We start from the raw sequence: 25731 nt of genomic DNA on the forward strand, positions 1-25731 counted from the left end.
TGCAAATAACAATAATCAAAAATGTATTCATTTTGAGTGTTTTGTATGGAGTGTGAACATTGTACAGTAGGCAGAACCTGCAATTTGAAAATCTTGAAATTAATTAATGTATGGATTCAGATGGGAAAATTCTATTTGCATTTTAAATATTATCTATTTATTTCTTTAGTTAATTTTATTTACGTACCCTTATATTGCAATTAATTCACTCACCGCCTGTGTATATAGCCTATAGACAGAGATGTTTTACCATGTACAGTATTCAATGATATGCTTAGAATATGAAAACATGAGGCAGTGAAAATGCACAAGACACGTTCGGTTAGGTGTTCGGTTGGTCGGTCGGACGCTTGGTTAAGGCACGGAGTTCCCGCCATAGGCACGGAGTTCCCTCCATACTGTCAACGGCATAGCTGAGCAACAAGAGGGCACGTGAGCTGCGCGTTCACGACGTGGTACAACCCCCTGACTGACTGACGGCAGAGGGGACGACTGAGCAGCAGGAAGCGGCATATTTCCCTGCGAAAACATTGAAGGTAAAATGCTTAAAACCGCAGGTTTTCCCGTGCCGGCACGGCAGATACTGAGCATCATTTAAGTTACGTCGTTAGAGCATGTTTAGAGACTTATTCTTTTAGGTCGTACAGCACTGAATTTTATCCTGCCGCAATTCTGTTTCGAGAAAAAAAATCAGTTTCTCTATGAAATTAATTGTCTTAGTTTGGTAGTCTAGTGCACGTTTTTTTGTAGATTTAATGCAAATAATGTCTGCAAATTCGAGATAATTATTTGCACAAATGTGTTTTATTTAATTGCAAATTTCTGTTTTGCCTTTTGGATTTTTACATTAACACAGAGGCTCGAGCTGAAACTCGTGTACGAACACGTTGCTCGGCGGGGGCGTGCCTTTCGAGAAACCGATTTGACCAATCAGAACACACTTCCCGCCTACAGTGGGAAGGGTGTGTTTTGCTCGATGTAAACGCCCATTAGCGTCTCAGCCAAAGTGTGGAACTGGATTTAAAAAAAGGCACATGTTAATTCAGTTGTTCCAAATAAACAAGCTAGATTTGCATTTACTGAAGGAAATATACCAGTGCTTGCAAGGTAGAAAAATAATTGTATTAAAAGTTCTTTTAAAATGAAATGCTGCATCAGGCCTTTTTCCTTCATTAAAGCAGGAAAAAAGACCAAATACAATCTAGTATGCAAAAAGAAGACCTTTTTGGAATTTAGTAAAGAACGATTTTGATTTCTATAGGTTAGAATCTAAATTATAATACACTGTTAGGCACTCAAAGTCTAACCGTTAGACTTTGAGTGCCTTACATTATATTATAATCTATGGCAAATTTCAAAAACAGTTTTGAGTTTACAAAAAACCACAGATAACACACCTTAGGCTAAAATTATTTACAAAACAAAGTTTCAATTGAGCCTGTTTGTCAAGCTTTTGGGGCTGAATTAATTGAAGACATGTAAATGTTTTATTATTAAAATTAAGGGGCCATTCATGCCAAGTACTGGTACTTTTTGCATCCATCCGCACTGTTTTTCAGTTGTTTTTGGTCTTTGACTGTAGTGCTGCATCTCGCTGTTTTTTTCACCGTTTTGCATAGAAGTGCCGTGTTTTTTAGAGACTGTGTCAGGTTAAACAGAACTCCAACTGTAAAAAATATGTGTTCGGTGTGAATGGCCCCTATTAAGACTTGTAACTTGAAGTACGTGTCTTGGGACACCCGCATTCTGTTTAGTCGCTGCGCTGAGTCTCGCTTTTTAAACCCACTTGTGGTGAGTAGGTTTGACTGTCACCCCTCCACTATTCTTAACATTCTTAAGTACTTGGTAATTTTCCAAAAACACTCTAACGATTTGGGTCTTTAGAGACCCGGCACTTATATCTATCAAAAATGGATGTAAAAAAACATAAGTTACACATATACGTTACACTTATGTATTTTCTCAGCTACCTATTGAGTCTAAATAGATGCACAACTTGCATTATTTCAGTAGTACACCCAAATGGCAATAGTCATATCATACTGTTCATGTGTTGTACTTGCTATAGTTTACTTCAGTGTTGTTTCTTCATCAAATAGCAATGTCAAATGTAAATCAAGTCAATCACAGAAACATCAGTGCCACCTTGAGTAAGAAATTGCATGTAAAAAATGTATGTGTACATGCATATTGAATACTGATAATTCACCATTGTTGATAATTCATTGTTGCACAGAAAGTCAACGTGATATAGTATTTATTTGTATGAATATAGTACTTATTTGTCTTGTAATAAAACAAATAAATAGATATCCTGTGATTATAAACTTAAACATAGATATGAAATAATCATAAAAAATATAATTTATGGAAGTGCAAAAAAAAAAAAAAAAAACTCTTGCATACCTCGGGTCTCTAATAACCCTATACACTTTTGGTACTTAACCATTATAAAAAAATAAATTAAAAACAATTGTTGCAATTTTGCCTTTTTTTTTGTTTTTTACACTATTTATAAGCAATAGATTGAGGATTACTAAAGAGGTGTTGGGTTAGGACCCGAGGTATGCATTTAAGGGTTAATCAGCAGGTGTGTCATACCTCCAACTGAAGAGAGCGAGATCTCAGCAAAACAGTCTGCATGTGTGACACCCTTGGCCAAAATTTAGATGTTTGAAGACTGCTAGTGTGGCGCCAGCTTAATCCGTTCCCAATTCCTGTACAGCGTTTTGATGTCTCTATGATTTCACTACCAATTCCAAAATTACAGTATCTGAGAGGCTGATAGTCAGGGGGTGTGTTGCCCTAAAAAAAGTAAAGCCATAGTGCAATATCCTAGTGTGCTGTTTGTCCAAATGCAGCAAACTGTCGTGTGTATTCGATAAAGGTAGTTTTTACTCTTATATTACATTACTGCCTGTTTGGTTGTTAACATTTTATTGTCTATATCTGAGCTTAAAGTGTTGAATAGGTGCTTTGTTGTTGTTTGCAAATGTATTTTGCTTTTTTTTTTTTTTTTTTTTTTTTTTTGGCCACAAAGACCGTTATTTTCAGCCATTTTGATGTTCAGATCAAATATAGCCCAGTATGCATGGTCGTAACATGCATTACCCTGCTTTCAGATTTTTGTGAGGAGAGTCAAAGCAGACTGTTTAGCCTGTCTCAGTTCTGAGAGGGCACAGCATGGCAGCGGTGGGATCCAGGGCAGGACTCGACGAAGTACAGACGAGCACAGAGTGGCAGGACGGATTGGTATGTACAACAACAGAACAGATTACTTGAGTTACAAATAAAACAACTGATGTATAGATGCATTTAGAGATAAACTGATACAAATCTTTACAGATATACATGCAGAGCTGTGGTCAGGGAGAAGGGGTGAGTGTACAGAAGATGAATAAAGGGCCCGGGAGAGAGTGGTCTGCCGATGCCAACACACAGCAAACAAAGCTTCTTTCCTTCCCACGGTCTTCTGGTGTGGATTTACCTTACAGGTGATTTACAGAACCACATCATCCCTTTAGATCAGGGGTACTCAATTGGCGGACTCCGGTCTGGATCCGGACCGAACCGAAGGACAATTAAATCCGGACCGAGCTCTGAAGCTTTTTGCTAGTTATCCGACACCTGGCTAAGTGATTATGTAAGCATACGTGTATTCGCCCGCGGAGCAGGAATAAATAGCATTCAGCGCTAGAGGGAAATATTTCTCTCTAGAGCGGGAATAAAGCACGTTCAGCGCTACTCACTTTATTCCCGCTCCGCGTGTGTTGCCTCTCTCCCCGCTATAGACATGAGGCGCTGCATAAAGCCTAATTTACTGTACGGCGACACCGCTACAGATACTGGTAACTTTCGCTTAAACACACTGCAGAAAACTAATTTTACTGCAGTGAAGTGAAACTATCTTCATCTGTCTGATATGTGATTCAGCCGGTTCAGGCAAGCCAGGTTTGTGTCAGGACAAGTTAACGTGCCACCTTAAGACTATAATGTTTTTTCCATCTAAATTTAGCTTCATTAATCAGCATGTTAGGAGCCTTTCATAATAAACAGATTTTTGTTCTAATTTTGTGAAAATTAAGCAGAGATGTGATCATGGCAAGGAAAGCCTATTTATCCTTAAATTAATCAAACAAATATTTAATGCTTCACTGTTACGTACATTGTTTGATTGTTGTTAGTAGATTCTTAGTTTAAGGAAAATATAAAAATGGTCCATTCAGGCTTTTACATTTTTATACATTTTCTCTCAGGGGACACCCCTGATCCCACAGTATTTTATCTGTCAAAAGGGACTCTTATGTCCCATACATAGGTATAGATTCTGAATGTAAAAATATTTCAACAAAACTGGACTGCTGTCATTCAGCTTCAAAACAAACTGTTGATCTTATCTTTTAATATTCACACTCAGGTGCCCTCAACTGATGAAGTCTTGATGAAATATTTTCTCTCAGACTCCACTAGCTGTCTCTGGGCCCCCAATGTCCTCATCAGGATTTTTTTTACAAAGTACTATTGCTGTCAATATGGCAAGTTATAAAATCTATTTTAAAAAAAGAAACATAATTTCCTAGCCATATAACTACTGACACCATGTAAGCTACATACTATCCGGACCTTTGCTGGGAAGGAAATGTAGAGACCGGACCTCTTGGAACTTTAATTGAGTACCCCTGCTTTAGATGGTTGTCTTGCACAGGCTGTGACCACATCAGGAATGTTTGAATATAATGTAATAACACCCCTTCCCATAACAGATTAGTTCTACTTAAGCAGAATTATTTATTTATTTTTTATCCCCTTTTCTCCCCAATATGGAATGCCCAATTCCCACTTCTTAGTAGGTCCTCGTGGTGGCGCGGTTACTCACCTCAATCCGGGTGGCGGAGGACAAGTCTCAGTTGCCTCCGCTTCTGAGACAGTCAATCCGCGCATCTTATCACGTGGCTCATTGTGCATGACACTGCGGATACTGATGTGGAGGCTCATGCTACTCTCCGCAATCTACACACAACTTACCACACGCCCCATTGAGAGCGAGAACCACTAATCGCGACCACAAGGAGGTTACGCCATTTGACTCTACCCTCCCTAGCAACCGGGACAATTTGGTTGCTTAGGAGACCTGGCTGGAGTCACTCAGCACACCCTGGATTCGAACTCGCGACTCCAGGGGTGGTAGTCAGCATCAGTACTCGCTGAGCTACCCAGGCCCCTCTACTTAAGCAGAATTAAATAAACTGGCCTCTGTTGGAAAATGTATGTTATTTTTATAGATGAGTTAACCATATGATATTTTTTTTTTTTGTGAAAATGTTGTTGTATGCCATACGTGCATTATTTGTAAACCTATAATCCAAGCTGTTGTGTAATATAGTGTTTATAAAAGCATTCCTTCATGCCATATTACAGGAGTCCTGAGTCAGTGGAGATGGATGAGATAATGGCTGCAATGGTGCTCACAAGTCTGTCTTGCAGTCCAGTGGTCCAAAGTCCCCCACAGAGAGACCTCCTCCCAGGTGAGCTGAGCTTCTTTTGGAAGCTGGATCTAAACAAACAGACACTGAAAACTTAGCAGTGTATGCTTAAAAAAGTGACACAGCCAATTTGTTTTAAATCAATTTCATTACATAAAGTTTATAAATACAGTTTTACTGAATATATTTGTACTTATTAAAGGAATGTTCCAGTTTGTCTTTGGGAGAAACGCAAACAAAACTATATCTGTTAAGAAACCTAAATGAGTTTTTAGTGGTTAAAAATTAGGATGTTAGGATGAAAATAAGATGCATTTTGAACTGTTCTGATACCAGTGCAGACAGACAGCACACTGGAGGTTAAGTCATTCACTAAATAGGGAGCAAGGGAGCATCCTATATTTGTCTATGCAGCTAAGTAAACAGGGCCAGTCCAATAATGTTAAAATACCATATCTTTTAGGAATATAGCCACAAGACACAAACATTTTACATGCTAACATGATTCCAGTGTGACACAATCAGGGATTTACCAGCGTTACTGCATTTACCGGATTACAGGGTTTATTGGCGCTATGTTTTGCAAACACAAACAGACAATTAATTTATCAGTGAGGAAGAACTAATGCCGAAATGTTTGTGGTTTTCGTCCCCAAGTGGAATCTAATAAAAAGTATCAAGCGGATCATCATCCACTTCTTTAACTTATTGACCAAAACTGATCTACGCACCACTATAAGACCATGTTCATTTGGAACTTGTTTATCCATGTTATTCACACTTTCTGTGTGCTTTGCCTGTGGCTCTAGGGGACATGGAGTGTGGTGGAGGTGAGCTGTCTGACAGTGGCAGTAGCGGTTACTGGAGCTGGGACCATGGCAGTGTAAGTCCAGCTCCCTCTCCGTCGGTCACCGAGATGGACAGAAGCCCGGGTCAACCTATAGATGAGGGATTGCACATGGAACTGGACCAAGCTGCATGTGAGGAGCTGGAGGCCAGGAGGTGCAAGGTGAGAATGACATGACTTGTCAGGTTGCTGAACCTGAGGGTCAATAGGAAGTGTTTTGAGCTGATGTATTAAAAAATAACGTATGTCTAAGTCACACTTTCTTTTTCTCTGTCCCTCTCAGAGCTTGAGCAGGGGAGCATACAGGTGTCTGTGGCCTGGCTGTGGGAAAGTGCTGACATCACGAGTTGGAATGAAAAGACACATTCGTATTCTTCACCTGGGGTGAGTATGTCTGCATATACCAAACTCATACAACTGAACAACTGAGAATGTAACGGAATGATATGACGATGCATCTTTAAATGAATATTCAGGGTTCAATACAAGTTCATCTCAGTCGATAGCATTTGTGACATAATATTGATTAGCTGAAAAATTAATTTTGACTCGTCCATTCTTTTCTTTAAAAAAAGCAACAATCTGGTTTAAAATGAGGCACTAACAATGGAAGTGAATGGGGCCAGTCCGTTAATGTTAAAATACTCACGTTTTCTGAAATATTGCCACAAGATGTAAGCAATTTGTATTAACATGATTTTAGTGTGATAAAATATTTTTTTTTATTTTTTGTATCCCCTTTTCTCCCCAATTTGGAATGCCCAATTCCCACTACTTAGTAGGTCCTCGTGGTGGCGCAGTTACTCACCTCAATCCGGGTGGCGGAGGACAAGTCCCAGTTGCCTCCGCTTCTGAGACAGTCAATCCACGCATCTTATCACGTGGCTCATTGCGCATGACACCGCGGAGACTCCTAGCATGTGGAGGCTCATGCTACTCTCCGCGATCCACGCACAACTTGCCACGTGCCCCATTGAGAGCGAGAACCACTAATTGTGACCACGAGGAGGTTACCCCATGTGACTCTACCCTCCCTAGCAACCGGGCCAATTTGGTTGCTTAGGAGACCTGGTTGGAGTTACTCAGCACACCCTGGATTCGAATTCGCGACTCCAGGGGTGGTAGTCAGCATTAATACTCGCTGAGCTACCCAGGCCCCATGATAAAATTGCTTATTAGCCTTTTCTTTGTAAAGTTATATCCAATTTTACAACTTTGTTGCCATAAAGACATAATGCCTTAAACCTCTAAAACGATCGAAAAACAAAGGTTTAAACTACTTTACAGCTCAAATAATTCACAAGTTTTAATAGACAAATTTATGTAAGTGCATTTATGAAATTAAAAGCTTCACATTTCTCAAATTTGGCCAAATTCACTTCCATTGTAAGTGTCTCACTGTAACCTTGAAATAATTTTTTGTGATAATTAACATAATGCGACAGATGCAGTCAACTGAGCTTAACTTGCATTGAACCCGGAATGATCCTTTAATAATGTTCTCTCAATGTTTAGCATGTGATGTAGCTTAATGATATACACTACCAGTCAAATGTTTGAACACTCCTACTCATTCTTTATTATTAATAATATTTTCCATATTCTAGAATAATAGTAAGCAAAACTATTGGAATAGCACAAAGTATGTACTAATGACCAAAATGTTAAACAAATACCTCATATTTTAGCTTCTTCAAATTAGCCACCCTTTCTAGTCTTCCTATTACAGTTCTGCACACTCTGGGTTTTCTCTCAACCAACTTCTTGAGATTTCCACCTGGGATGTTTTTTAAACATTAATGATGGCATTCCCATGTATGCAGACCACTTATTTGCTGAATTTCCTTCACTATGTGATATATTTTTTTAATAAAAATACTGTTGAACTACATAAATTCACATTAATTTCTGGGCCTGCAAATAAGCAACAAATAATAGTTCCTATTCTTCTCCTCTTTTATTTTTTTTTTCCTCAAACAGCAGGGGCTCAGAGCAGTCTCATAGAGAGGAAGACTTCTACTACACAGAGGTCTCCTCTGAAGATGAGGACACTTCTTCTCCTTCTCCCTCATTCTCTAGCGGGGCCTGGACTCCCTGTGGGTCCACACAAAGACAATCCACCCCAGTCCAGTCAAGCCCTCTCAGCCAATCAGCTCCAAGCAGTGTGTGGCAGATTCATACTGAACATCTCTATCAGGTAAAGGTCTCACTTTTTAAACATGGTAGTTATGCATTTACAAGTGAAACCGATTCATTCATGTTGTTTTAATAATGTAGATGTGATCAGGATTGCCACATGTATAATCTGTATTTGCTAAGATGACTTTTGTCGCTGTAAATTCTATGTTTTTAGTTAAACAGTTCCTGTTTTTTTTTTTCCTTCTTGTAGGCCTGCACGCCCATTCAGATCACAGTCTCTCCAGGCTCACCCACCTTTTGTAGCTGGATTCCGCCTGGTGATGTCCAGCAGAAACGTCAGGTTGGTCAGTCTCTCTAAAAGCTGTTGGTTTCCAATGCAAGACAGCATCTATTTGTGACTGCCCTTTCTTTACTTTGTTAGTCCTTTGTAACCTGGGTCTATCTGTTTTTTTCCCAAATGGAATGACTTTGATCATACAGCTATAATGTTGACCATTCCGTTGTAGATTCCAGCATCTCGCAGCCGGTCAGTGAGTGTTGGAGAGCAGTGGCTACAGCGTAACAGCACCCCCACCAGATCACAGACCATGAGTGCATCTCCCTCCAGAGGGCACTGTTCTTTCAGGTATTAGACTGCCATTGACTTGCTAAGCTGAATGATGTCCTTTATATTCAACAAATAGGCATTCAATCAAAGTACAATCTGTAATAGAATATTTGAATCACATTTTACTATAAGCATGATGTGCTTTGTTATTAAAATTAATATTGAATCTCCTGTTACATACACTGTAAAAATGTTGACCATACAGTAAAATGAGCTTCATGTGGTAACAAGTCCAGGTAACTTAATTGGTTTTATGTCAAAAAATTATTTAATATGACTGAATCAAGCTGACTCCATTAGGTTACACCAACAAAAGTAATTTTAAAGGTGCACTCAGTAATTATTTTCCTCATTAAAAAAGATTTACTCCTAAACAAATTAATTTAAATTTGGAAATATATGTATATAATCATGAGCACTTACATGAGATGAGGACTCTACTCATATCAGTTACCTTTTAAAAGCTGTTTTATTCTACATGGGGCAGGGGCGCCCTCATGGGGGATGCCATTTTAGAATCACATGACCAGCTGAATACTACTCGCTTAATCTCAGTAACCAGCAGTGTTGGGTAAATTACTCTAAAAAAAGTAATTAATTACTAACTGCTAATTACATCTTCTACAGTGTAATTAGATTACTGTACTAATTACTCGTATGAAAAGTAATTGCATTACTTATTACTGATTACTTTCTAAAACCCTTATCAACCTCGACCAGATGAAAAATACATGGATAGACGTGAAACTGTTCTTTTAATTCTTCCAAATAAATCATATGGCCAAAGAATTTAAGGGGGTAGCGTTAAATTAGAAAACATATATTTTAACATTAGACGTTAAATTTCGATTTTAAATTCACTGTTGTTTAATATAGAATTTCTCTATAGTCTATACAGTATTTAACGCAATTACATCAGAGGTAACTAATTAAATTACTGAAAAATCAAGAGTAATCCCTTACTTTACTTTTTTCAATGAAAAAGTAATTTAATTACAGTAATGAATTACTTAGTAATGCATTACACCCAACACTGGTAACCAGCTTGTTATTGGACACTTTCACTCTTGGATTAAATTAATCATAAATGATTGTGGATTGTGAATTTCTACAATGGCATCTGTAACTGAAAACTGTTGATTTTGAATGATGCTGTATCCACACCACTAGGTGTCACTGTAAGTCCAAGATGACACAAACAAAAAGTTACTGAGTGCACCTTTAAAGGGATAGGGCACTAGACCTGAATGTACAACTGCATATTTTCACATTTACTGTGAACTCATTCTTTTTGTGTCTTTAGGAAGGGCCGAGGTGATGCCAAAAAGTGCCGAAAAGTTTATGGAGTGGAACGCAGGGACCAGTGGTGCACTGCCTGTCGTTGGAAGAAAGCCTGCCAACGATTCCCAGACTAAAAAAAAAACAAAGACTTAATGAGACATGGAAGAATCTCCATTATCTTTCTTTCCTCCAACTATTTCTGCACTGTAGAGGATCCCTATTTTCAATTTTCTACCTTTTTTTTTCCTACCGGAGTCAAGTGTTTTTGTTATGTTTTTCCACAAAGTGAGCGCTGGTACTAGTTGTCAAGAATGTGTGGAGTAGTAGGATTCCAACCCCTCCTAAAGACTAATGTGTAACCCTGAATCTGAAAAAGGTTTTTTTTTGCTGCCCCAGTCCTGCACTACATACACACCTGAGATATTTAAGTGATTTTTTTTGTATACTGTGGACAGTGTATTGCTTTGATGTTTTTTCTATTGCTGTTTTGATAGCCTGGAAGCTGAAACAGTGTAATGTCATGTTTTGTCTTTTTTTTTTTTACGTATTTACTCAGAATTTTGTCAACTTTAAGTTTAGCAGGGTTTGACTAAGGTCGTTTGCCATAGCGCTTCCTAATCAGTCTAAACTGCCAGATATAAAGCTAAAGAGTTGAGTGAAAGATGAGACCGATGTTAGCCATTATAGTGGCTAGAGTGTGTTTACGATGGAGATAAAAGTGCAGCTATAAACTTTTGATTGAATACCAAAGTGCTATTGCAAAGCTAAAGGGAGTTTGACTGAACACTGCCCTGAGAACAGTTTGGGCTTGCTCCTTTTGTAAGTTTCTTGTCATCCTTCCAAACAGTGTTAAGGTCTTACATGTACAATACTGGATCATAACCTAGGGAACATATAAATGATTTGAAAGTGTAACACTATATTGAAAAAAGAGAGATATTGTTACGTATTATTAAAAAGACACAAGATAAAATATGCAACTTTCAAAGGCTTGTCATTTGTGCATGACAAATAATGAACAATTTTAAAATTATTTTATTGGCCTTTTATGTGCAGTTCATGTACAAGTGGAAAGGATTAAAAGAAAAACTTGCTTTCCAAAAATGCTTGAAGAATGAGTTTACACAGATACAATCAAGCATGTAAATGTAGAATACTGTAAAAGTACACTTAAAGACTATCTGCTCATTCTTTACATGTTGGTGGTTTTAAAGGAATATTCCAGGTTCAGTACAAGTTCAGCTCAAAGAAACAGCATTTGTGGCATTGTACTGATTACCACAAACATTTTTGACTTGCCCCTCCTTTTCTTTAAAAAACAACAAAAATCTGGGCAACAGTGAGGCACTGACACCCTGTCTAGTGTCTACACAAGATGCGAGCGGGACGGCGTGACAAAAGCAAATCACTCCCATTATAAATAATGATGCTGTCTACACTGAAAGTCGAAAGTCAAGTCGCAGTAAACACACATTTTGTGCTGCAGGTGCTACTTCTGCCATCAAGACAAACAGTTTAGAACATTCGTTTCAACGCGTGTATACAGCCTCAAGCAGCTGCGATGTGACATCGTTCGCCAGGGTCTTTTCTAAGCATATGGGGGCTCTAAACGAAATCCTACTTGGAGGCCCCCCATCCAACCCCAGCCACCCCTGCCCCTCCGAATCCGAAGATATTTTTTTCCATGTGCACTTCCAAACTGTAGTCTGGCTTTTTTATGGTGGTTTTGGAGCAGTGGCTTCTTCCTTGCTGAGCAGCATTTCAGGTTATGTCGATATAGGACTCGTTTTACTGTGGATATAGATACTTGTCTACCTGTTTCCTTCAGCATCTTCACAAGGTCCTTTGCTGTTGTTCTGGGATTGATTTGCAATTTTCGCTCCAAACTACGTTCATCTCTAGGAAACTTCCAAAGCGGTATGATGGCTGCGTGGTCCTATGGTGTTTATACTTGCATACTATTGTTTGTACAGATGAAAGTGGTACCTTCAGGCGTTTGGAAATTGCTCCCAAGGATGAACCAGACTTGTGGAGGCCCACAATTTTTTTTCTGAGGTCTTGGCTGATTTCTTTTTATTTTTTCAAGATGTCAAGCAAGATTCACTGAGTTTGAAGGTAGGCCTTAAAATGCATCCACAGGTACACCTCCTATCAGAAGCTAATTGGCTATCTGTCTAAAGGCTTGACATCATTTTCTGGAATTTTCCAAGCTGCTTAAAGGCAGTTAACTTAGTGTGTGTAAACTTCTGACCTACTGGAATTGTGGTAGTCGATTAAAAGTGAAACTATCTGTCTGTAAACAATTGTTGGAAAAATTATTCGTGTCATGCACAAAGTAGATGTCCTAAACGACTTCTTCTAATATTAAATCTGTGGAGTGGATAAAAAATTAGTTTTAATGACTTCAACCCAAGTGTATGTAAACTTCTGACTTCAACTGTTTGTGCCTCTCTTTAACTCGATTTTAGCTTTTTTTAAAAGAAAAGGATGGATGAGTCGAAATTAATTTTTGTGGTAAGCAATATTATGCCACAAAAGCTGTCAATTGAGCTTATATTGTCTTGAACCGGAAATTTATTTATTTTTTAAAGTGAGTTTTAGACATTATCCAATTAGTGTTAATGTGAGAAAGAGTATGACAAGCACTATGCTGAACTCATTTGTATAATATTTTCATGCATAAATCAATGCATAAAATGTGGAACGCATGCTAAATAGAAATAAATATTAATTGACAGTCTTGTCTGAAAATGAGTTGCAACCAAACATTTAAAGATGCTACTTATGTGGCACCAAATGGAATTGCAAAAATAACGACTGTTTTCAGACAGGTTTCCTGAACATTGTTCAAACAAACATGTAGCCCCGCGCCAAAATAACGCAATGTCATGAGCAGAAGTAAAGCTAATGCCTACAGGTTTTCTGATACTCACGGGGTGAGTTTCAACTTTTTTCTACGTTTTTTTTTTTTTTTTATTATTATTTTTATTATTATTTTCCTTCATGTTTTTGTAGCCTAGGACTGTCACCGAGACAACTGTTATTTCTCAAGACACTTATTTCACGTATATCTGTCAGGAAATGTGGTCATATTCGGCGTGATGTTGCCTCAAAATAAATAAATAAATTACAGCAGCAACAATTTGTAGTATGAGCTCTAGGGGGCAGCACTCAAACACTCATTGGAGAACATCATACAGTTACACAAGTATTCCTTTTTATATATTAATTTTGGACAGAATACAATCAGCTATTAATTTAGGAGCAAATATAGAATTTAAGAAAACATCCAGCTGTCTGATTGCTCTAGGCCTTTAATCCATCTGTGCAAAACAACCAATTTTAGCACAGTATACAATGTGTAAAGTAAAAATATAAAGTGCTTTTCTCTCAGTAAGGTCAATCCCCAAAACAAAACAAGAAAACCTGATGCCCTGATACTCCACTAAACACAACTGCTCTCATTGTAACTGATTCACGTGCTCAATTCAAGTGTCACTGCTTTGCCATTTATTTTTTCCACAATGTTGCAAGTTAATTCTAAAAGTATTGTTTCTCAAATTAACAATCAGTGGTTCTCATCAGCAATATTTAGCCTAATAATGATTTATGTCAGGAACGGCACCATGAAAATGTCAATGATAAAAACCGACGCTACAAAATATTCCTCTTGTGTGATCATTAAACACAGATTTATCTCGTTCTTGGCTGTGGTGCATGATAGATGATCACAGTTACTGATGGCTGATGAGCAGTCGAGTTGAGGTAAGTGAAAAGACCAGAGAGGCTTGTACTACACTTCATTCTGTCTTTGGATTCTGGCGGAGAGGTTGCTGATGTGGCCCGATCGACCTGAACGGCCCGAGCGGCCCGTCAAGCTCAGGTACTGCCTCAGTAACTGACTCACACGCTTCTGGTTGTTCCACTTGCGGGCAGATTTTCGGATCCCTATGAAACCACCATAGCGTTTTTGCAAAGGCCTTCCGGAGCTCACCAACTTTCGGAACCCGTGGCGGCCTTTCATAAACCCTCCGAATCGTTTGGATAAACTGACGGCTGCCTCGCTGCTCTTCTCCTCTCCCACATCAACGCCATCCTGTTCCTCCTCTGTCCCCGGGTCAAGATCTGGGTCATATGAAATTCCGAATTTATGTGAGGTCTCCTCCTCTGACGGATGCTGGCTGCGGAGAGCTTGTGCTGCGTGTCGAAACCGTTCCAAAGCTTCAGTATACTCCACACCATTATCATTCTCTATGCTCACTGTGGCCAGAGGCTCCGCTTCGTCCTCAGAGCGCTTTGAAGTTTCCTCCTGCTGTAATGGTAGGGGAAGCTGGTTCAGACCCGCTGCTTGGTAACACAAATCCCAAGTCAAGGCTCGAGATGCCTGTGCCTCACATTCCAAAATGCATACCTGCAAAACAGATATATATAAGGAAATAGGTTTAAGACAGGGTTATATATTACTAGGCCTATGGCAGCCATTGAACGCTGAACATCCTTTCATTACTTTACAGAGAAAATTTGTTATTTAATTTGATTTCAGAGAATATAACTTGCATTAAGTTGTTTTTTCTTTTAAGCATAAAACAAAATTTTGTAAGGTTTATGCAAAAACAAGGGGAAAAAAACATTTGCAAATGGGGTAAGAAAAATGAATAAATTCAAGATATATTCTCTGAAAACAATATAAAATATTGTCTTAATATCTTTATTTTAGTAACTTTTAAAGTAGTATCTTATTTTAAAGGAATATTTCACAGAAAAATTAAAATTCTCTCATCATTTACTCGCTCTCATGCCATTCCAGATGTGTCTTTCTTTCTTCTGCAGAACACAAATGAAGATTTTTAGAGAAATATCTCAGCTCTGTTTGTCCATTCAATTCAAGCAAATGGTGGCCAGAACTTTGAAGCTCCAAAAAGCACATAAAGGCAGCACAAATGTAACCCATAAGACTCCAGTTGTTAAATCCATGTCTGTAAAGGTGATATGATTGGTGTGGGTAAGAAACAGATCAATATTTAAGTCCTTTTTTATTATAAATTCTCCTCCCTGCCCAGTACGTGGTAATATGCATAAAGAATTCAATTGCAAAAAACAAAACAAGAAGAAATATTAGTAGAGAAGAGAGCGCTGATATCATATTTCTTCTGAAGACATGGATTTAAAGGTGCTGTAAGCGATTTTAGCGTTCTAAAGCTTTCATGTGACTGAGCTATTGAATTAGCCACGCCCTCTCATTCCAAAACCCCGCCCCCAAAGAACATTTTGAGACAAAAACCGAGCAGAAGAGCAGCATTGTTTGTTCCTGTGGCTGTCAAATTCAACAGTGGCACAATAGCGCCCTCTTCTGACAAACATTATGAATCATAGCCTCAATGATCCGCTTCAGATTCAACACTATGAAAACTACACAGACACATTTTTGTTTGCTGTTTACAAAGTCTACAGCTGTCACAGAGACCGGCAAGATATCTCAGGACACTTATTTCATTAATATCTTTAAGGGAGTTGGAACATTTTTTTGAATATTTTTCCATGAAAAAATTGCTTACAGTACCTTTAACCAATGGACTCATGTATAGAATTACTTTTATGATGCATTTATGTGCTTTTTGGAGCTCCAAAGTTTTGATTATCATTCACTTGCATTGAATGGACAAACAGAGCTCAGATATTTTTATAAACAACTTTGTGTTCTGCAGTAGAAAGAAAGTCATACACTTCTAGGATGGCATGAGGATGAGTAAATAATGAGATCATTTTTATATTTGGGTGAACTATTCCTTTAAGAATGTTTAGTTTTTTGGGGAGAGTGAAACAAGACAAAAAATACTTATGAATTTTTGAAATGTCTGTGTTTGATCCCCCTCTTATGTTAGAGATACCCCCAACTTTTCAAATGATTTCTGTGGCCTTGGTTACAGTGTATTTGAATGTGAAATTATATGTAGACATTATTGCAAGAGATAATATAATTGAGTGAGTAGAATGGGATACAAATCTTCATTGTGAATGTGATCGGCAGTGCTCAGCTGTAGAGAAATGCTGGTTCATTCCAAATAATGTGCATATAAGGTCCTGTTTGGGTCTGTTTGAGGATGATTATGTAGATATACCCTGTTTTATAGGGAGAAAATGGTGTAGCAGCTTAAAGCAATGGAGCGGAACTAAAAGTTGCATGCATGGAAATTAATTGACCATGGCTGATGACTCTCTGAGATGAATTATCCGAAAGGAGATGAAAGACAATACATTTCAGGACAGTTAAAGGGATTCTGCCATCATTTACTCACCCTTATGTTGTTCTTAACCCATATGTCTTTTTTTCTTCCGTTTAATAAAAAAAATTTAAAAAAAAAGATTTTATGCACAATGTTAGCCTCAGTCACCATTCACTTTGATTGTATGGACGAAAGAAAAAAGATGCAATGAAAGTGAACGGAGACTGTGGCTGTTTCCCTCTTTTTATTTTCTACATCTATTTTTGTGTTCCACAGAAAGTCCAATGGGTTTGGAATGACATGAGGGTGAGTTAATAATGACAGAATTTTCATTTTTGGTTGAACTGTTCTTTTAAAGAATATTGAGTTATGTGTGCTTTGGAAAACATACAAATTTTACATTGTATGTGAGTGTGAATATATGTCTTAATTTGCCATTTGTATGAGTCTGTTTATGACTTTTTAAGGTCTCATGCCACTGCATGTCACAGAGGCAAACCAAGCCCACTGGGACCCATATGGCCACAGCAAGAGCGCCCCCACCAAGTGTCAATCATTGCTACCCACAGCATCAGCATGCTGACAGAGCCACAGCAGCCAATTATGAGCTGACATTACCCCAATCAACCCAGTCACAGCTGTTTGGTCTGCACAGTCATTAGCAACTTGATTACAGCAAGCTACTTTTAACAAAGTTGAATTTCCTCGTAAAATTGCTTGTTCAGCTCCCGATCTCTTGCAGACGTCTTTGCTGGATTACAATTATGTCTTTCATTTACGGTTGAGCTAGAAGTGGTAGCAGTTAAAATGAGACTGCGCAGTCAGTGCATGATATAACAAGAGAATAGGTTCAACTGGTTACGACTTGGTTTGTGTGAAAAGGCAAAAATTTGATTCCTATATAGACCAACCAATGAACAAGCAGAATTTTAAATTGATACAATATAGGCTTTAAATTTTGGCTAGCCATCTATCCAACACTTTATTTTAAGAAAGAAAACATCTGAACAAATGTGGTTGCTCATTACATATTTATGTAGGCAATACAAATGACGGAAGGATGCACATCCCTTGTCTAATTCCAAACCCTCATGTTTTTTTATTCCGTGGTACACAAAAGTTGTTTTTTCTATTAAAAACATGGTTAGGTTTAGGGTTTGGGTATGGGGTTAGACTTTATGGTTAGGTTTAGGTTTGGGTTAGGGGTTAAACTTTATGGTTAGGTTTAGGTTTGGGGTTAAACTTAGGAAAAATTGTAATAATTCGTTGGTTCGTTTATTTTTATATGGGAGTAAAAGTCATAAGATTTCTTATGATTTCACCATCCAAAGGAGATTTTAAGCAGAATGTTTTGGTTTGGAACAACAAAAGGGTAAGTATAGAGTATGATGAAAGAATTTTCATTTTTTTGGGTGAACTATCCCTTTAACTCACTCAATGAATTATGATTGAAAGAGACTGGATTCAAACTAGTCAGGCTAATTTTTGTGGCACTCACCAATGTATTAAAAGCTTGATGTTCAGGTAGGAGGAGTCCACAGGTTAAACAGTCCCCTTGGCAGTCACTATGACCCGTGACGCTCAAGCTTAAGAGTAACAGGGTCCAAAATGGGGTCTTCATGACTTCTTCACAGAACACACACACTAAACTTAGCCACTGGGTTCACTGAATGAAGGGGAGAGAGAAGCAGAAGATTCAGAATTCTATTGGTCATCGTTTTTCACTTTTCATTTTTATTATATGATGAACACATGATATCAAATGCAGTGCAGTACAAATGTGTGTTTAACAACTGTATGATTACATTAATGTCTCAAGCTCAGTATATTGAAGAAGACATTGTCTCATATAGCTTCAGAAACAAATGTAGCCAATTTGAAGTGATTCCCAGATAAATGAAGAAAATAATCCTGACATGAAATATATTAGGCAATGTGGCTGTGCCAGGGATTCTAAATGAGTCATCTTTGATGACACGTTTCAGCCAGCAATCTGCCTTTTGCACCTTGTTAGGCTTTGTCCTGGACTGTAGTACCATTCACAAGGATATTCATCTCTTTGTACGCATCCAGGCCAGTATGACCTGTCACTAATCAGCTCTGGTAACACCTTCTTTGACCCTTCTGTTGTCAATCAGCTAAACGAATTCTCGCTAATCCCAGATATTGGGGCCGATAATGAAGCATTTTAAAGATAACTCCAGAATTGGGTGCTGTTTCCCCTTAAAGCCAAAGACGTGACCATTTGCTGATAAGATCACTTCATGACAATCACAATCAAGACCAAACGTCCGAGACTCAATGTGAATCAAATTCCCAAACATACCTGTAAAATTCACACATGAAAGTGTAACATAACAAAATGGCTGATTTAAATGAGGTCTTTCATTGGTATTTATCACCACTATACCATTACTGTTGAAACATGTCAAAATATGAAAGCCACCATATGTTCTTTTTTTCCACACATACTGAAATTAATTAAGGAAACTCATCATAGGCCCTAATTAATGTCTGGATTAGCGTGTGGCATAATGAGAAGAAAATGAGTGCGAGAGAGGAAGAGCGGGAATGCAGTTCCCATCAAACTCTGACTCACGCACTGCGCCAGTACACATTAGTCACGACCGCATTAGGAGCGAAACGCACACACGCACACCTCTAAAAGGTTTCTTTGATGAAAGCCAACAAAAATCTTTCAGTGAACTTCAGAGTTATGATGAAAATTTGACAATAAAAGCATTTTGAGATTGTCATTTGTCTAATGCTCAGTGAACAAAAAGTAATTTACTTTAGGCAGATGCTTTTATCCAAAGCAACTTGCAGTGTACTTATTACAGGGACAATCCCCCTGGAGCAACCTGGAGTTAAGTGCCTTGCTCAAGGACACAAAGATGGTGGCTGTGGGGATTGAACCAGCAACCATCTGATTACTAGTTATGTGCTTTAGCCCACTACACCACTACATGTAGTTGATGTAATTGTAGTCCCTGATGTGGACATGGGTATCCAGAGCACTCTAAGGAACAAGACTATCAAAAACCAATACACCCAAAAAAAAAAGTTTTCCAACCAATTAAATCCTTTGCATCATTAATACAGTTCAATTTGGAGAGTGACTTTTTTATGATCATCCCCTGCTAATCTCTTATTAAAAGTGTTTGTCAGAGATAATGGGAATCAAGAAAGCAGCTGGAGGGAAAGTGCAAAATACGAAGGTAAATGAACCATCAAACTCAGCGACTGTCAATTCTAATACTAATGCTGTGCCTTTGTTGTTTTGTGGATAGATAGAATAATGCCGTTTCTGGGTGATACTTTTGACCACTGCCATTGTGCCCTTTGGGAAGATACTTATTAGCCTCAATATAATAAGGGATGTGCAATGGCTCAGTCACCATTTACTCCATTAGTCTCAGTCAACATTTACAACATGAAAGTGAATGGTGACTGAAGCTGACATTCTGCTAAACATATTTTGTGTCCCACATAAAAAAGAAAGTTGTGGGTTTGGAACAACACCATGAGGGTGGGTAAATGATGATTTTCATTTTTGGATGAACTATCCCTTTAACATAGAATCTTTTATTGGTATCTCAGTTCTATTGTGGTGATCCATTTTCCCTTAGAGGAGATGCTCTGTCCGCAGCCTTTACCCACATGAAGTGACTAATCTAAGGGAATGTGTCTAATCCGATTAGACCAGTCTGCTCGCCTTCTCCTGCAGCCACCTGATTGTATCACCTCCACAGTAAACACCAAACCCCATTTTCATTCTGTCCCCGTACAATGACTGCTTTAGAAGCATCAGTGCAGAAGACTGGACTGAGTCACCACCAGATACCGTGAAATCATGTCTGCTGCTTTTCTTGGACTCTGCTTTCTGTTCTGTAATTTTTCATTTTTCAGTCAACTATAGCATGACTTGACAAGATTAACAAATATAAATCACTTTTGTTCAGAGACAGACTTATATTTTTAACTGATATTTCCACTTAATCAGTTATTGGTTCTCTAATATCCTGTTTGCCATGAGTTAGACATGAGGTTGGACTTACATGGTAGAAGGCAAATTTGTTCTGTATTGTCCTTTTATTTTCGGCCAATTATGTCATAACATGTCAAGAATCAACAAACATTATTACTTTTGTTTGAGATAGACCAATATTTTTAACTGATATTTGCACTTTTCCACTTAATCAGTAATCAGTTCATTAATATCGGTTTACCGATAAAGTTAAACACAAAGTTTGATTTAAAACAAAAATGTGCAAACACATTGTGGCTGGCAAATTCTGCAAATGTTTCACTTTTTTTCAGGCCAATGTCTTGATATGTCAAACATCAACAAAAAATAATTACTTTTATTTATAGATAGACCAACATTTTTCACTGATGTTTACACTTGGTTCTTTAATATCAGGTTTACCAAAAAAAAAAAAAAAAGTTAGACATAGACTAATTTAAGCCACATAGTAGAAGGCAAATGGTACAAAGTCTTAGATTCCATAAGAATTAACATTTTAAGTGGCATTCATTAATTAAAAAGCTTTTGACAAATGTTTATTGCTAATAAAACAGGTTAAATTATTATTATTATTATTATTATTATTATTATTATTTTTGTTGACTGTGTGCAGTATTAGTTTTGTGAAGCAGGCGGTTCACCATTAGTGATTAATTATTTAGTTATTACTGTGTCTTAAAGCATTAATAAAAATATGTTATTCATATTTGTTATCAGACACTTGGGCCTAAAAAAAAAGTGTTTTATGTGGTAATATCTAAATTATCTGGTTTGATTCAAGTCAAAATTATATTAGGTTACACCAAAAAAAAAAAATGTTTTTCTTTTAGGTAATAGGGTCACCTATTTTTACAGTGTATCATTAAATAACATAAAAAAACATTTCTCGACTGATCTCTACTTTGTTTATAGGAGAAAGGAGGAACAACATCTTTTTAATTTCTATTAATATCATCCTACTATATGCTCCTGAATGTGAATGCACTTCATCCTGTATTTATTACACATAAATTATGGCTCACCTATTTGCTACATCTAGCAATTATTATTTTGCCCTTCGCAATAGTATCATATCAAAATAATCTTGCCTCTTCTCATTGTCATAACCATTTTCGTTGAGGAATGGAGGGATTCGCATGGTTACTTTAATTGAGAGCACAACATTTGCCGGAGGGCTATGAGTCTGCAGTCCCACTGCAAATGATCATGGTCTCCCTTCCACACACACTGCCTCTTCACTGGCAAAACAGCAGCAATCATTGCATTATCCTCCCTGTGGCCATGACAATGAGCAGAGAATTTACCATAAAGACAACGGGGTGGGAGCAAAAAGTTTATATATTTGTTTCTTTTTGAAGGACTATTGGCACAAGATATTTTTGCTAAGAGAAAATCCAATAAATGCCAGTGTTACCTTTTAAATCAAAACCAAGGATGAAAGTTACCAATGCATAGATTTTAGATGGCTTGGCTGAAATAGTCACAATTTCTTCACATTGTTTGTGATTTCAATGTAAAATCAAAATGATTCAGACTTAGAAGAAAGTTGCACTTGAATAACACTCACAATGAGCTGCAGAGGTGTAGTATAAAATTTCAATGCATGTCATAGTCCACAGTCTCAGAGTGCTTGAATCAAGTAGTATTCAGGACATTGATATGGTAAGCTACAGATGGAAACCATCTAGAGATACATATAGTGTTATAGTCCAAGTTTATAGGAACAGTTGAGATAATACCCTTGAGATAAAATCCAATTCACAATTATATATTGCAATCAATAAGAGACAACATTATAAATACAGCTTCAGTTTGAGTGATCTTGTAATTGTGATTTTCAGTGCAATTAATATTGAATAAGTTGCTCAAGCTTAAATGTTGACAACTTCGAGAAATCCACAGAGGGCATTAATTGATATAATAGATTTATTTTTGCCTGCGTTAAAGAGAGTACAACCCTAATTAACAGATGTATGCAATTATGCATTTAACATTTCCGCTCTAATGGATTTTAGGGTAAAATCAATTTAACACAGCAAAGGTAATTAATCTGAGGTAAAATAGCCTCCCTAATGCAGTACAAAGTTTAATGATTCCACAAAATTAGACAAGTAGCATTCATGTTTGAATTTGTATCCCATAGAGGATTGTTGAATGAATTCCATTATGGGATGCATAATCTTCACAATTTGAAAGACTTTAGATTTAGATGTAGTGTACATCTTGAATTTATATTAGTCAAAGGTCTAATAAATAAGGAATATTATAATAATTTAATATTATGTAATAATGACCAGTAATATTGTCACACATGGCAAGAGACCAGCTTTCTGACTGGTAAAAATAATAGCAGATCAGTCCAATATGAGAAAATAAGATTTTTTAGTGAAGAGAAATTATTTAAATGTAAAAAGATAATTTTTAATTTGACTGAATTTTTAATCCCAATAATTTTGGTACATATTTCTGAAATTCAGTTTTATCTATCAGCAATTTGCATAATTTATGTATCATCCATATACAGGCAACTAATATTGTGATTATCACGCACATATTTTATTCATGTGTTTTTCATATTAAAATGACTGTCACACTTTTTGTATTGTTAATATGGTGTCCGCTGGATTAATTGCCACAGTGCTGAAGGTTAATACTTGTGCTTTTTACATTCATGAAGAATGCATGGATTAAAGGTAATTAAGAAAACTGTGCAACACCCCTGTACTGTAGACAACTTACATTATTACAATTATTTATTTCAGTCTTCTTGATTTGATTATTTAATTGGTTTGTGATTCGAGTAGTGTGAATTTGTACTATCAGTGAACAGAGCACTTGTTGCTATTCTTATTATGTAGTTGATTAAAGGGCGTCTCAGAGGGTCACATTGAATTAAGTTTAGTTTCATTACAGCTGCAGAAAATCACTGCATATCTATGAAATTAGAGGTAATTGTAAATTTTAAATTACTTTGCCTCCCTATTCACTGACTTCAAACCCAGCACAACCACTCAGGTGTCTGTGATCAAAGTCGAGGCAATGACAGACAATAAGGCAGAATGGAACACATTTTTCTAGTACTGTAGTCTAGAATGTTATATGCACACTTAATTTCAAGTGAACTCAAAATTTTGAGGGAGCCCATAACAGTAAACCTCCAAAATAAACATAATCCAGCATATTTAATTCTATTCTAATAAAGAACTATCCTTTGAAAAGGGCGATTATTAACTAAGTTGCCAAAAAATAAGTAAACTTAAAACAGTAACAATGAAATGGGTTTCTCCAGATAAAACTTTTTGGCCAGATTACAAGCAACAGCAAAATATTTTTTTTTTACAAAAATAAAAACAGTTTCTGCACCAACTTTATGCAGAGTTCGTTAGGTGGTTTGGTGCAGATATTATGTCAGTTGATTGGTACAAATGGAAAAAGCCATGAGTAACGGAAAACAGATTTATTTAAAGAGCAGCACCAATCATTAAAACATCACCAAGGGACTAAAATCCCAACCAAATTAATATAAGCCCAGTTCATACAACCCCATTATATATATATATATATATATATATATATATATATATATATATATATATACAAAAAGGTTGTGACTACTGAAAGGCAAAACTGCAGTTGCACATTTTGCTTAAACAAATATAAATTAACATTAATAGACTAGCTCTCTCACAAAAATGAAACAAATCTTGTCACAACAGACACAACAAAAACAAAAAAACAACAAAAAACACAATACAGGAGTAATCAGCATCTTGCCATTGTGAAATTAGATCTAATACAATATTACAAGAAAGGAATAACTATGACAACTTGTGTTACCTGCAGTCTGTAATAGGGTTTATTCTCAGTCTCTCTCTCTCTCTCTCACTTTCAGTCTTGAAGTGTGGAGGTTACGTCCAATCTTTAGCTTCAAGGTTTGTTCAACTGCTTGCCTGTTCTCTCTTTCTCTCTCCTCTTATAATGGCACACCCCTCCCTCTGGTTCAGCCCCCCCACCCCCACCCCCCCAGTGTCTGTGGATGGGGCTATACTAAGGAGTGTATTACGCACAACCTGAACAGCCATACTACCCTTAGTCAACACTGACGTACAAGACATTTCCAACGTCACCTGTTCCCCACCCCAAAAGAAATGACATAGGTCCTAGGCAAAAAATATGCATGATTCAATTTGTATATCTATCCTTGTAATGGTCCAAGAAATTCATTGGTTTTATCCAATAAAGTATTGGCTGTATATGTCCAAACATAGTTCCCATCACTTAATTGATTATCAGAAACGTAGCCCCGATAATGTGTGCCTTTAAACAAGCAAAGCACTGACTTGGGAGCACGAGCTGCAAATTCCGAAATACCGAATTGCAATTTACAGTTGAGTAGTGCATACAAGAGAAAAACAAAGTCTCCCAGAGGCAAAAGGAAGTCTCGGTGGACAGTGAGACTTCACAGCCATCACAGAGGAAAGGCAGAATTGTGACTGCGGCGATAAGTGGGGAACACTAACTTGTCATTTAGGAAATGCTGAAAGATGTGGGGCTCAAATGTCCAATTATGAAAATGCTCCTATTTTAAATTTTTCAAATTGAATACTGTTTGTTTTCATTGCAAATTATATGATCAGCATAACAATTTGAGGGAAAGGTTGAATTAACAAATTTCAAAATTCCTTGGTATTTGGTATGCTCCCTTTTGCTTTAATGACAGCATGTACTTGGAATTCAAAAGTTGCAAAACCTGATGATCATGTTATCCCAGCATTATTTGAGAATATTCCAAAAAGCATTTTGTGTGCTTCAATGGAAGCAAGGAGATCTGAACTTTTGTACAAAGGAGTTAAAATGGTCAGTGTCACAAATTTGCCTATTTTATTATTGATCTAGAAATAGTGCAGAATCTTAAAGGAATATTTAGCAAGTTACGTTCAATCGACTTTTGTGGCATAATGCTGATTAAGACAAAATTTTATTTGCCATATCCCTCCTTTTTTTAAAAAAGCGAAAATCTGGGTTACAGTGAGGCACATACAGTGGAAGTGAATTCTTCAATTTGTAAGTTCAAGGGCTTCATTTGATTTACATCCAGTGAGCCAAAGCACAGAGCTAAATCA

General features: G+C 37.2%; 2 protein-coding genes across 4 annotated transcripts; one reads left to right on the plus strand and one right to left on the minus strand.

Annotated features, from left to right (window-relative positions):
• Positions 1–448: 448 nt before the first annotated feature.
• Positions 449–11332, plus strand: znf395b (zinc finger protein 395b). 3 transcript variants are annotated; one of them, XM_051655740.1, is made up of 10 exons: positions 449–536; positions 3123–3252; positions 3346–3494; positions 5419–5525; positions 6293–6492; positions 6614–6714; positions 8311–8527; positions 8720–8809; positions 8976–9094; positions 10380–11332. In XM_051655740.1, the coding sequence occupies exons 2-10, from the start codon at positions 3184–3186 to the stop codon at positions 10489–10491; spliced, it is 1164 nt and encodes a 387-aa protein (XP_051511700.1). In that variant the 5' UTR covers positions 449–536; positions 3123–3183; the 3' UTR covers positions 10492–11332. The 3 variants fall into 3 exon arrangements, with proteins under 3 accessions (XP_051511700.1, XP_051511702.1, XP_051511701.1); XM_051655742.1 differs by having other exon boundaries at positions 8314–8527; XM_051655741.1 differs by lacking the exon at positions 449–536 and adding an exon at positions 2800–2887.
• LOC127416400 (prepronociceptin-like) lies at positions 10881–24545 on the minus strand. Its single transcript, XM_051655743.1, has 3 exons — positions 24446–24545; positions 18080–18247; positions 10881–14768 (listed from the first exon to the last, which is right to left on the minus strand). Exons 2-3 carry the CDS (start codon positions 18200–18202, stop codon positions 14151–14153), a joined length of 741 nt encoding a protein of 246 aa, XP_051511703.1. The 5' UTR covers positions 18203–18247; positions 24446–24545; the 3' UTR covers positions 10881–14150.
• Positions 24546–25731: the final 1186 nt, after the last annotated feature.

Source organism: Myxocyprinus asiaticus, chromosome 25 (assembly GCF_019703515.2).
Source record: "Myxocyprinus asiaticus isolate MX2 ecotype Aquarium Trade chromosome 25, UBuf_Myxa_2, whole genome shotgun sequence".
Taxonomy (NCBI): Eukaryota; Metazoa; Chordata; class Actinopteri; order Cypriniformes; family Catostomidae; genus Myxocyprinus; species Myxocyprinus asiaticus.